Genomic DNA, 12,835 nt, shown 5'->3' on the forward strand with positions numbered 1-12,835 from the left:
TGGAGGTTCACAAGGAGGTTATGTTATCTTCCTAAGTAACAAAGATAAGTCAATTACCATCCCCTTAGCTTGGCAGTCAAAAAGAGTTAGACGAGTTGTCAAAAGTACACTATCAGCAGAAACGTTAGCTCCTATAGAAGCTGCAGAATCGTCATACTGGTATCGAGTATTATTCGAGATGTTGTCTTTGTTGGCAAAGGACTCCAGATTGTGATGGAATGGTATACGGATTGCAAGTCTTTGGTAGATGCTGCACATTCTAGTAAGGTATTTTGGACAGAAGATTAAGAGTCGACATTGCCATCTTGAAAGAAATGATAGAAAAGAAAGAAATTTCAAAACTTAGTTGTATAACAACAAAAGACCAAATGGCAGATACAATGACAAAGAATGGAGCTTCGTCAAGTCGACTTTTGCAAGCAATTGCAGAGGCTCGGCTGTAGGTTGAGAAAGTGAAGAAGTTTGTAAATAGTGTACATATGATTGAGTTGATTTACAGAAATTGAAAAAGGCTAATAAAAATGAGAAGACACAGATTCTCACCAACATTCACTAATTGAAGAAAGAGAAGGGAGATTGTTGATATTAATATGTTGTCTCCATAATATAGACTGTAAACAATAGTGAATGTTCTTGGTGGGGCCTCAAGTGGTTGTGCAGTTGTGTTGATATCCAGTTGTTTTGTTGTGTTATGGATCAAGTTGTGTTCCTGCTGGTTGTGTTTGTGATACCACTTAGTAATCAAGTGAGACAATCAAAGTAAGTCATTATTGTTACTTAACATGTCACACTGTTTGGGTATGGAAAACATCCAAAGAGTAAGTTCCATCAAAGTTCACAGCTGCGAATTTAAACTCACATTATAAAAAATCTTAAGGGAAGACATAAAATAAACTTTGTAACTAAAACTCTTGTGGAATAATATTTAATGTAAATTAATTATTGAAATCAGAGTGGTGGCTAATAACAATATTTAACATTACAGCTAACAAATCTAACAATAAATCATAAAATCATTACATGAAATTTGGTTACAGTCAATTTCCTGTTACGGTTTTTTTTGATTTACATTTTATTTTGTTATTTTTTAAGTTTAATTATTCAAAAGACAACCATAAAAAGATTAAAATATCTTAATAAGTTTTATATATATAGATTGAATTATAAAATTACAAAATGAAATGTATCAAAAACAGCAAACCCTGTTGGATCTTTGGCTGTAAGTCATGGGGTGGCAATGTTGGAGGAAGAAAGTGGTTGCATTTAACCAGCTCCTACAATGGCTTTCACTTATTTTGGTCGGGAACAATATGCGATCACCTCAAGGCAAGAAAACACAACACAGTTCCTTCATCAGCACATTGCAAGGACATTCTTTTATGAATTTAACACCAAAAGGTCAATAAACAAGGTTTCTTAAGTGTCACACCATACTTACATGGACATGCTCAATCAATTTTTTGGTTTTAAATTTGTATTCTATTTTACAGAAACATTTATAATGGAAAATATAATGAAAGAAATTCTGTTGACAGAATTTACTTTTAACTCCTTTATACAAATTTTTATTCTAAATATACTTCCACTGCCATTCTACTGCCCCATTGTTTACAAAAAAATCCATAAATCTGTTACTCACTGACTTTGCATACAGAAAAGCATTGTGATGTTCGTGGGATTTTCAATGTGTCAAACAAATTGTTATTACTTTCTTCACGCTATTCTCTATCAATTATCTTCCCCTGTCTTCTTTAATAATTCTGCAAAACAGGTTGGGCAGTAAACCTCGACAGAATTTGGGCTTTAAATCAACATGGGTACCTTAAGTGCTAAAAGAATTAAATCTTCAAATTGTTTCGACTGTAATGCTTATAAAAAGTACTTTTTCAGGCTCAAAATATGCCTAGGTTATGCTTACTGGCATGAACTCGTTTTTTCATGGGTATGCTTATGAAAAACACATGATTATGCTTATTTTCAAAATTGCCACAAGCTTAGTTTACTGAGTTTATTGAATCTTCCCACAATTGTCAACTTCAAATTATTTTTTATATAATAATATTTTTATAGTCTGTACAGTTTTGCTATATTCGTTCCAATTTAACTTGATTTTTGCATTTAGTGGTTAAAAAAAATTAAATGAAAACAATTTAAATAAAAATAAATAACGGTCTAAATTAGGTTTACAAGGCGATTCAATTCAATCCCATTTGCTTATCAGGAGACAAAATTACTTTACATCCTCAAAATTTGATCTAAAAAGATTGCTATAGTTAATTCATTATCTCATATTAATTGTTTAAACCTTATTTAGCATAAATAATTGGCTGATGTCATCCAGTACATTATGACCATGTCATGATATATTTCTGAACTGGACAACAGGCTAAAACGGTAGAGCCTTAACTTTGGAATTAGAAAAACTGCTTCAAACGTTTTAGATGTATAAATTTAGTAAGCAAAAAAAGCTGAAACATGACTTTGGAACATAAGGAAATTTCAGGAAAAAAATTTGGCAGATTTGACTACAAACAACAAATAAGAAAAACATCTGGAGCCCAGTTTTTATCAAAATCACACTCCTGCAATCCGGAACAAAAATAATTATAAAAACTAATTTGTTGACCGAGGAATCCCAAACCTTTGACTTATTAAAAAATAATAACTTTAATCGACCATATAAGCAGCAACATCCAAAACAAGCTTATAAAGCTCGAAATCTCAGATCACGACTCCCCGTACACCATCTTTAACATCAAAAAAGAGCAATTCGAACCAAGATACAAATATACATCCAGAATGAGAAAAACCTTGACATGAACATTTTTGTTAAAGATTTTGTGCAATTCCTGCTTAACCTTGTGTAAAGTTTTGACGATCCTGACGATCAGATTTCTGTAATGAACAATCTGATAACAAACTGCATCAACGAACATGCGCCAATCCGAAAAGTCATATTCTCGAGACCTCCTGCACCTTGAATGAATGACCCCAAGGTTATAGCAGCTAAAACAACCTAGAACACCTGCGGAGAAAAACAAAAATGACACACCAGAAAGAGAAGCTCTCTACCGAAATGCTAGAAACGATTACAAGAAAACTTTAAAAGCCAAGAAAGCATCCGTCATTAAAAAATCCTTGAGCTCGAAAAATACCAAGGAGATGTGGAAAACAATCCACAGGATACTTAAACCAGCAAACAAACGAATCAAAATACATCAGAGTGACTTCAACAAATACTACACGAACCTTGCAGCTGAACTTTGCACCAAAGTAAATAAACCGTTCGATCAAAATCACTTTATAAATAACCTTCGGATTGATCAGAGAAACGACGCTTTTGTTCTGCAACATACAAACTTTTCCGAAGTGAAGAGAATCATTACCACTCTTCGAAACGACTGCTCCACTGGATACGACCAAATACCAGTAAAATTCCTGAAACCAGTTGCTGACAATATTACATCACCTATTGTCCACATCATTAACAATTCCATCGACCAACAGATGTTTCCTAACAGTTGGAAAACAGGGCGAGTCTGCCCAATACCAAAGGTTGACAACCCGCTGCATCTGAAGGACTACAGGCCAATCTCCATTCTGCCAGTAATGTCAAAGGTCTACGAAAGGTGATTTTGCATCAGCTCAACGAGTACATTGAACGAACAGCCATCTACAACAACACACAATCAGGTTTCAGGAAAGGACACTCAACCACCACAATTCTCTTAAAATTCAGAGACGAAATCCAAAAAGCCTTGAACAGAAATGAGGTTCCAGCAGTAGTATTAATTGATTACTCAAAAGCATTTGCCACTATTGATCACAGTATTTTGTTACAAAAACTTGCCGCTTTAAACTTTGACAAAAGCACGACCAAAATCCTATCGAGCTATCTTGCTAACAGGAAGCAGTTCGTAAAAATTGACGACAAAACATCACCTTCCCATATGCATTGGCGTTCCTCAGGGAAGCATTTTGGGTCCTGTTCTTTTTAACATCTACGTAACCGAGTTACCTAAAAATATCCAGTCTGAATCTATCCAGTACGCTGATGACACAACAATTCACAGATCATGCAAAGTCAATGATATTTTTCATACTATACAAGGTCTCAAATCCGACATCTAATCACTTTCGCAATGGTCAGTTGAAAACAGTCTTGTATTCAACAGTGATTAACTGAAAGTAATTATATTCTCCTCGTCCAGAATGAAAGAAACAAAAGAGAAGAGCTACCTTATTCGATCCAGAGGTAGATCCATTCCACAAGAACAATCTGCAAAGCTACTAGGTGTAAAGTTTAATCAGCATCTAGCTTGGATAGAACAAGTCAACTCTGTTCTCAAGTCAGCATATTGTACCCTTCGAGCACTTAAAAGCTTCAAACGATTCACGCCGTATAAGGTACGTAAATCCTTAGCAGAAGCTCTCATCCTATCGATTCTCAACTATGGTAACGTTGTGTATGGACAATCTCCAATCTACCTTCAAACACGGTTACAGCGGCTTCAAAACTGTGCTGCTGGATACGTTCTTGGTCGTCACGCCAAGTTTCCTGAAGTATTGTCCCTCAATTGGTTGCCAATTCGAGAAAACATTGATTTTAATGTCGTTAAACTGGCGTATCGTGTGCTCAACGACGAGCTTTGGCCAGGTTACCTCAAACTGAAAATCATTAGCTACACGAGAACATTACGATCTAATGCTCAAGGTCCAATGATCGATCACACTAATGATTCGAAAACCTTCCAAAGCCAAGCGAAGATATTTAATGAACTTCCTTTGGCGGTCAGACAAATAAAAGAGAAAAATAGTTTTTATTCAAAAGCAAATCAATTTTATAGGGACAAAGGTCTTGCTCGTGCATTATCAATTTGATTCTAATTTCTTTCTTTTGATTTTATTTTACCAATCTTGTTTGATTTCTTTTTCAATGTTCCATTCTGTTCCAGGTTTCAATATCGGCCTTTATATTCCAACGCTCTTCATTCTACCGTAACGCAATTTTAAGTCAGTTTCTATGTACTCTTCACTTCTGATTTTATCCGTTTTAAACCAATATTATTGATAATTTATCTAAATTGAATGTACTTATTCATTTTATTTCTTTATTTGATTTTAGGGCAAAGAATCATTGTATAATATGGAACCCAATTTTATGTTTATAATAATAATAATAATAATAATGCTATTCTGATCCAACTTTCGTGTTTTTATTGTCCGAAAATTTTTCCAGCCGAAATTCGTGTCTGCCGAAAGTTTTTGTCCGAAAATTTTGGTTTTTTTAAGTTTTTTGAAAAAAGATCAGTGCATAGAAAATATATATAGGGTAATCAGAAAATCAATAAAAAATGCAGTTTTTAAACTTATTATTTTTGTTATTTTCACATTTGGTTGGACCCTGAAGACCCTTTTTTAAATCTTGATTAAATTTATGTACACTCCAAATGCTTAAAATTCATTCAATAGACTTACCCATTTATATACAAAAAATTATCGAAAATTACCGAAAATTTTAATTCTTAATGTGTATCAAGACCTTGTATTTAATGTAAACTAACTGCAATAAATTGAAAAAACTGAACTGCTGCAACTTTTTCTGGCATATTGTTGCATATGACTAGCTGAGATTAAATCAAGTTATGCATTTCAAGATTGTTGTGCGTAGCAAAAACAACACTACTTGGCAACTAAGACCATATCAGCGAATGCATTTTTTAAAGCAGTTAGAGTCTTTCTTGTTGCATGATTGGAAATGTTTATAACTGGATTGTTGTGGGCATAATGACTAGCTAAATAAATATGACTCAGACATTAAGATATAACATTTAGCTCAGTGTATTATGTCATGTTATATATATGTATAAGTTAGCTAAGCTATTGTTTAAGCTATTTATGTTTACTTTCCAAGACAGTTTAACAGTCTTAAAGAATAAGATGCATGTTACATGTGACAACAAAGGGATTCATCAAATCTTATTGTTATGACCTGCGCATAACGATAACAATAGAAAGCAATTAAGTTTCTGTGTAAACAAAAGATGTGAAGGTTCTTTATGTAGATATGAGATCGTTACACGAGGTCCTAAAACTAGCGTACATGTAAAGTTACATTTAGGCGGTACTGTATATTCAAGAAACAGATATATACTATGACTATGATTTAAAGAAATGTTATGAGTTAATTTATATTTTATGTGATCAATCTCACCAATTTCAAGTGGAGTTTTTGAAGCTCCCATTTGAGCTAGAGAAACCTTTTTAAAAATCTTTCCCAACTGGACGAAGCCCAATGTGGGAATCAAACCCACAACCCCTTGGACATTAGTCGAAAGCTCTACCAAGTGTGCTACTAATTCCCATTTATCAAATTTATTTGTCAATTTATGTCAGTGTTTGTTCAATTCTTACGAAAAAAGAATTATGACATGGTATTTGTATTGCTCATTGCTTTAGCTATATTTGTAATAGATTATATTTAGAGAATTCATGATTTATTCTCCACCATACATTTTTTTGTTCTCTTTAGTCCTCTCCTATAGACACTGTATTTGTCTACAGTTGCGCCTGTCTTCATTTTTTTTAAAATTCATAACAGTGTGTTGCCTGTGTTACAAGGTTTAACTTTATTCTGGGAGTCTTCAGACTGGCCCATGTTGTGGCTGTTTCTAAAAAGTCTCAATAATAAGGCCTGTTCCTTTTTTGGTACAATTTTTGAAAGCACAAGTCCTTTGTCAATAGTTGGACCTGTCCCATCTTGTTGACACAGTCTTTTAAAAGCATGGGAATTGTTTGTCAATAGTTAGGCCTGTCCCATCTTATAACACATTTTCTAAAATTCCAAGAGCCTTGTGTACAGTTGAGTTTGTCTCATCTAAGGACACAGTTTCTAAAAGTGGAAGATTCCTTTGTCAGTACGGGATCTTCCTCTACCCCAATCAGGTAAATCACCCGATCAAGTGAGTGCTCAACCAACCGATCGGGAGAGACTTACCTGAATCAGGTGAGTATTTTCTTTCTCAAAATTGCTTTTAAAAAGGGCAAGTCGCTGGCCAAAAGTGCAATATAATTTTTGTTTACATTAAATTATAAACTTATTTTGCGCTGATTCACAGATTAAAAAAAAATTCACTGTGCTGTTCCAATGCTATTGATGACTTCTTGACTTTGATTGGCTACATGATGCATATTTTCAGTCTAGGTCGTACATGTGGAAGCTCTGAAGCTCATTTTAGTTGTCTTATAGACATGTGATTGGAGTTAGTTATAGTAAGAAGCCAGTATAGCAAGCTAACCTTGTTGTTGTACCTTGTTGTAGGCTTATGAAGAAAGTCTTCAGGATTAGCAGTTGTGTGCCAGTCCTCCACTGGATTGAACATTAAGTTTACACCAATATTATCAAGGCTGTTTTTAAAGAGGTCCAGTGTGCAACCAGACATATTACGGATGGATTTGGGGAGAATATTAAAGACCCTTATTCCATGGATTGGTAAACTTAACTCTGCCACCCTACTGTATGGACTACGCTGAAGTTTTGCTTTCCGCCCATGCTGAGGATGATAATAGCTTTGAATTGTCAGATTGACATTTGTACCAACTGTACAATGTACAATTTGTACCATGATTTTCCAAATATAAATTATTCGATACCTTTCCCTTCTACGCTCCAATAAATACAATTTCAGTTCTTTTAATGCTTTCCAATAGTTGTGATTGGTCAAGTTTCGGATTTTTCGTATATATGACCATTGCAATGCCTCTATCGTCTGTATCTCTCCAACTTTATGTGGACTCCATAGGACTGAACAGTACTGTTATAGAGGAAGAACCAGAGATTTCCACATGGTCATAAGGTGATCCTTCGTGCTGGTGTAAAAAGTTCTTAAAATCCAAGACATCATGTTTTTACTGTCATTTATGAAAGAAGCAGTTGGTGGATAATATGATACCAAGATCTTTCAAGTTCCTCACGCTCTGTGATGATGGATCCACAGGGGGAAAGATACGATGTACAATTTTTCAGGGTGACGTTCATGCCATAACGTAGACCTCAAACTTTAGATCATTAAATTTCATGTCTGCATCTTATGCCCATTTATAAATTTTTTGAAGGTCACTTTGCAACTTGTCCATGTCCCTGAGAGAGTCGATGCTCTTGGTAACCCTTGTATCATCAGCAAATGACCGTACAATACTGTCACTGACATTTGAGTCTATATCTCCAAGGAGGATAATGAAGATAAGTGGTCCAAGCACACTACCTTGGGGTACGCCTGAAATAACAGCAACAGGATGTGATTCCATTCCATTGACAATGACTGATTGGGTGTGCTTTGTCAGGAAAGCTTCAACAAAGTTAAATAATTTTCCTTTGATTCCAAGTTTTTCAAGTTTTTTTAAGACAATGGTAAAATCCACTTTGTCGATGGCTTTCGCTAAGTCAAGGTATACAATGTCACAATTTAGTTTTCCGTCAAAAAGTGTATCACATTATCAAAGTGGTCTAAGATTTGGCTTAGACATGACCAGCCAGACCGAAAACCATGTTGATTTTCGACAAGTAGCTTGTTTGCTTCAAGGTAGCAGGTAATGTGATTTCAGGCGACCTTTTCGAAAATTTTAATAATATGAGATGTCAAGGCTACTGGGCAGTAATTGGATGCATCAGATTTTTTTTCTCTTTTGAAATGTGGGTGATTTTTTGAAATGATGGGTGATTAGTGAGTGCTTTAAAATTTGGGGAATTTTACCACAGTCCATACATTGTTGCCATAACAGAAAAAGTGGTACAGATAGCGATGTTTTACACTTCTTCAAAAAAATTGCTGGGAAGCCATCTGGGCGTGGTGCAGAGTTGTCAGAGAGTTCATTGATTGCATTGAAGATGTCTTTTTGAGAGAAGTGGAGTTCTGGAATTTCTGATGCATGTTGGGGTAGGTTGATTGTTATGTCTTCTACATGTTTTGGCTCACTGAATACTCTTTTATATTGACAGGAAAGGATTTCAGCCATGTCTCTGCTCTGATGCTTTAATTTGTTGCTGTGATCCATAAGTGGTCCAATTTTTGTTTTTATTTTTGAAAACTTTTTTGCATATGAATAAAAGTATTTAGGAGTTTTTTTTGATAGCTTCTAAAGCTGTTTTCTCTTTTTGTAGATTTCCATTTAAATAAGATTTTTGGTAAATTTTTTTCAATTTCAAGGAGTTCCTTGACTAGTTTTTCCTTTTTTGCAGGTCAAGTGGTATTGTTCAATATTTTGTGGATTTGTCTTCTCCTTCTTGTGAAATTTCGGCGGTATCTTAAATGTTTGATTTGACAGTTGTTTGTGCAGATTTGCTTGGGACTATCGCTGAAGACATATCATAACATATAGCATAAAAAATAAAAAATAGATAGCATTTTAGTCACATCTTTTTTTTGAAATTCGTTATGCCAGTCATATTTGTGAAGATGTTGTTCAGTTTTTCCCAGTCTATATCTTCTTTAAAATAATTAAGTTACATGAAAAATGTTAGGCGCTCTTTGGGGGGTGTTTGCAAGCTTTGTTTTACCTTGAAGGAAGAGAGTTAGTACTTCAACAAAGCTATGATGAGATATACTGAGTAGCGTAGGAACAATTTGATAATCAGAATTTGCATATTTTTTTATCATATCTGAAACAAAGTATAGTAGAGAAATATTGATATCTTTAGCATAGCTAGCTAGCTAGCTAGCTAGCTACAGTACTGTGAAAAGGTTTGTTAACATCGTGGTTCGTGTTTATTTCATGTTACGCACGAGCCACGATAGTCCACGATGAGTATTTTTTTTAACAATCGTGGACCTCACGATCATGTTTCGTGGACTACGTGAATGAAAATTAAATATTACATCGTGGCTTCCACGATACATAACTTCTATTGTAAAGACTGTTAGTTTATCAATTAAATCAAAGACCGACGGCAAAAAAATAAATTAACACGTTTTAATTCGTTGCCATAAAGCTAGCTACATTATAAATAGATTTTAATCTTTCGTGAATCAAAATGCGATGTAAAAAAACATTTCTATCGCCGCTTTTCATCTATAAACTTTTAAAATGCGATCTTAAAAAACATTTCTATCGCCGCTTTTCGTTTATAAACTTTTAAAATGCGATCTAAAAAAAAATTCTATCGCCGTTTTTTGTTTTTTAAATGTTTAAAATGTGATGTAAAAAAACATTTCTATCGCCACTTTTTGTCTATAAACTTTTAAAATGCGATCTTAAAAAACATTTTATCGCCGCTTTTCGTTTATAAACTTTTAAAATACGATCTAAAAAAACATTTCTATCATCGCTTTTTGTTTATAAACTTTTAAAATGCGATAAAAGGTATATAGCTATAGCTAAGCTGCCCATCTTTTGACATATTATATATATATATATATATTTATTATATATATATATACATATCATATTATATATATTTAAAGGTATATAGCTATAGCTAAGCTGCCCATCTTTTGACACAGTGGCCCATCTTTTGACATGCTGCCCTGTCAATTGACGGGCCAGGACCAACTTGCGACATGGCGTTAAAAGATGTTTGCATACTTCAAGACCTTGTATTTAACGTAAACTAACTCCAAAAAAATGAAAAAACTGAACTGCTGCAACTTTTGCCGAGATATTGTTATATATGGCTAGCTGAGATTAAATCAAGTTATGCATTTCAAGATTGTTGTTAGTAACAAAAACAACACTACTTGGCAACTCTTGGTGCAAGACCATATCTGCAAATGCATTTTAAAAAGCAGTTGAGGACTTTCTTGTTGAATGATTGGAGATGTTTGTGTGCTTAATGACTAGCTAAATAATTATTATTCAGATATCAAAATATAACATTTAGCTCAGTGTAATTTCATATTATATATATTTAAAGGTATATAGCTATAGCTAAGCTGTTGTTTAAAGGTTACCTCCTGTGAAAAATCAAGTTGAGCTCATATGAAAGAGCTTGAAAGGTTGTCTAGGAATTTGAATATTTTTTATAAAATCCTTGATTGGTTCTTTAGAATTTGGACTAATAAGATTACCATAATTATGCTCAATGCATACTCATGACGTCACAATTTCGCATAATTAGCGCTACTTTTAAGACAAAATTCTCGAGAACAGATAAAGATTTTTGAAAAAAATAAAAAGATTTCTAGACAACTTTCAAAGATCTTTCATATGAGCTCAACTTGATTTTTAGCAGGAGGTAACCTTTAAGCTATTTTGCTATGCATAATTTTCAATATAATCTTTGATGGAATTATTGCAACTTGACCTATTACGTAAGAAACGAAAATCGTTTCGGCTGGAGCATACATGATTGAAATATTTTGTTATAAATTCAAGAAACAGAAAGATGGACTATGATTTAAAGAAATATTATAAGTTAATTTATATTTTATGTGATCAGTATCACCAGTTTCCTTAAGTAGTATCAGCAGAGTCCTTAAGATCCCATTTGAGCTACAGAAATCTTTTTTGAAATTCTTGCCCAACTGGACAACAGCATTATGTGGGGATCAAACCCACAACCGCTTGGAAATGAGTCGTATGCTCTACCGACTGTGCTACTAATATTTGTGAATTTATGTCTGTGTTTGTTCAATTTTTAAGGGAAAAAATCACGACATTTTATTTGTGTTGCTCATTACTTTAGCTAGCTATATTTGTAATAGATTATATTTAGAGAATTCATGATTTGTTTTCCTCCATATATTTTTTGTTTTCTTTTGTCCTCTCTTATAGACACTGCATTTGTCCACAGTTGGGCCAGACCTGTCTTCAATTTTTTTTAGATTTGAAACAGTATGTTTCCCATCAAGGCTTAACTTTAGTCTGTGAGTCTTCAAACTGACCCATGCTGTGGCTGTTTCTAAAAAGTGTCAATAGTTGGATCTGTCCCTTTTTTACTATGATTTTTGAAAACACAAGTGTCCTTTGTCAATAGTTGGGCCTGTCCCATCGTATGACACAGTCTTTTAAAACCATGGGAATTGTTTGTCAATAGTTGGGCCTGTCCCATCTTATGACACAGTCTTTTAAAGGCATGGGAATTGTTTGTCAATAGTTAGGCCTGTCCCATCTTATGAAACATTTTCTAAAATTGCAAGAGACTTTTGTGTACAGTTAAGTTTGTCCCATCTGATGATACGACTTTTAAAAGCAAGATATTCCTTCGTCAATAGTTGGGCCTGTACCAACTTAAGACGTGTTTGCATACATTTGTCCAAAGTTGGGCCGGGCCTGTTAATAGATGGGCCATCCCGATTGCGAATGCACCGACCCGTCTTTTGACAGGCCGGCCTGTTTAAGCACGGGCCAGTCCCGCGTCCAAAGTTGGGCCGGTGTCCGTAGATGGGTCAGAACAGTACCTCTATCGGGTAATAGTCACTCTTTGGTGGTTTAGAACACAAAATACGCAATCACCCGATAGAGGTCATAAAAGTTTCCGTATTTTAGGTGAAGAGAGTGTAGAGCTACGCAGATTTTGGAGTTTTAAGGAGCAAACATAATTTTTTGGAGCAAAATCCAGATAGCTAAGCATCATTTCCAGACAGATTTTTATTGTGATTACCTTTCGTTAGTTAATTATTCTTCCATTACCACATTTTTTACCATTATTCCCCCTACGAACTAGGCTTGTTTTCACCCAGGGAAAATTTAAAAATAGCGGATGTAGCACAAATGCGACTCGTCAATTAAGCCGAATGTCAATTATCACTACGGCAACAAAGCTGAACCGAATCGCCAAATATAGTAAGGCCTATGTACCAACACGATAAGCCCCATACACCGTAAAAAGTGCGGGCGT

General features: G+C 34.4%; 1 protein-coding gene across 1 annotated transcript; it reads left to right on the forward strand.

The window, feature by feature from the left end:
* The first annotated feature begins 3,162 nt into the window (after positions 1–3,162).
* Positions 3,163–4,131, forward strand: LOC130660293 (uncharacterized). The gene is made up of 3 exons (XM_057461082.1): positions 3,163–3,555; positions 3,645–3,917; positions 3,970–4,131. The coding sequence occupies exons 1-3, from the start codon at positions 3,163–3,165 to the stop codon at positions 4,129–4,131; spliced, it is 828 nt and encodes a 275-aa protein (XP_057317065.1).
* Positions 4,132–12,835: the final 8,704 nt, after the last annotated feature.

The sequence above is a fragment of the Hydractinia symbiolongicarpus genome, chromosome 1 (genome assembly GCF_029227915.1).
Source record: "Hydractinia symbiolongicarpus strain clone_291-10 chromosome 1, HSymV2.1, whole genome shotgun sequence".
Lineage (NCBI taxonomy): Eukaryota > Metazoa > Cnidaria > Hydrozoa > Anthoathecata > Hydractiniidae > Hydractinia > Hydractinia symbiolongicarpus.

Bases quoted from the DNA above. Each gene is read 5' to 3' on its own strand.
- LOC130660293 (XM_057461082.1), top strand. From the start codon at position 3,163: ATGTGGAAAACAATCCACAGGATACTTAAACCAGCAAACAAACGAATC. The intron at 3,556-3,644 runs GTTGACAACCCG...ATTTTGCATCAG, and splicing joins GAGTCTGCCCAATACCAAAG to CTCAACGAGTACATTGAACG. The intron at 3,918-3,969 runs GTAAAAATTGAC...GGCGTTCCTCAG, and splicing joins TTGCTAACAGGAAGCAGTTC to GGAAGCATTTTGGGTCCTGT.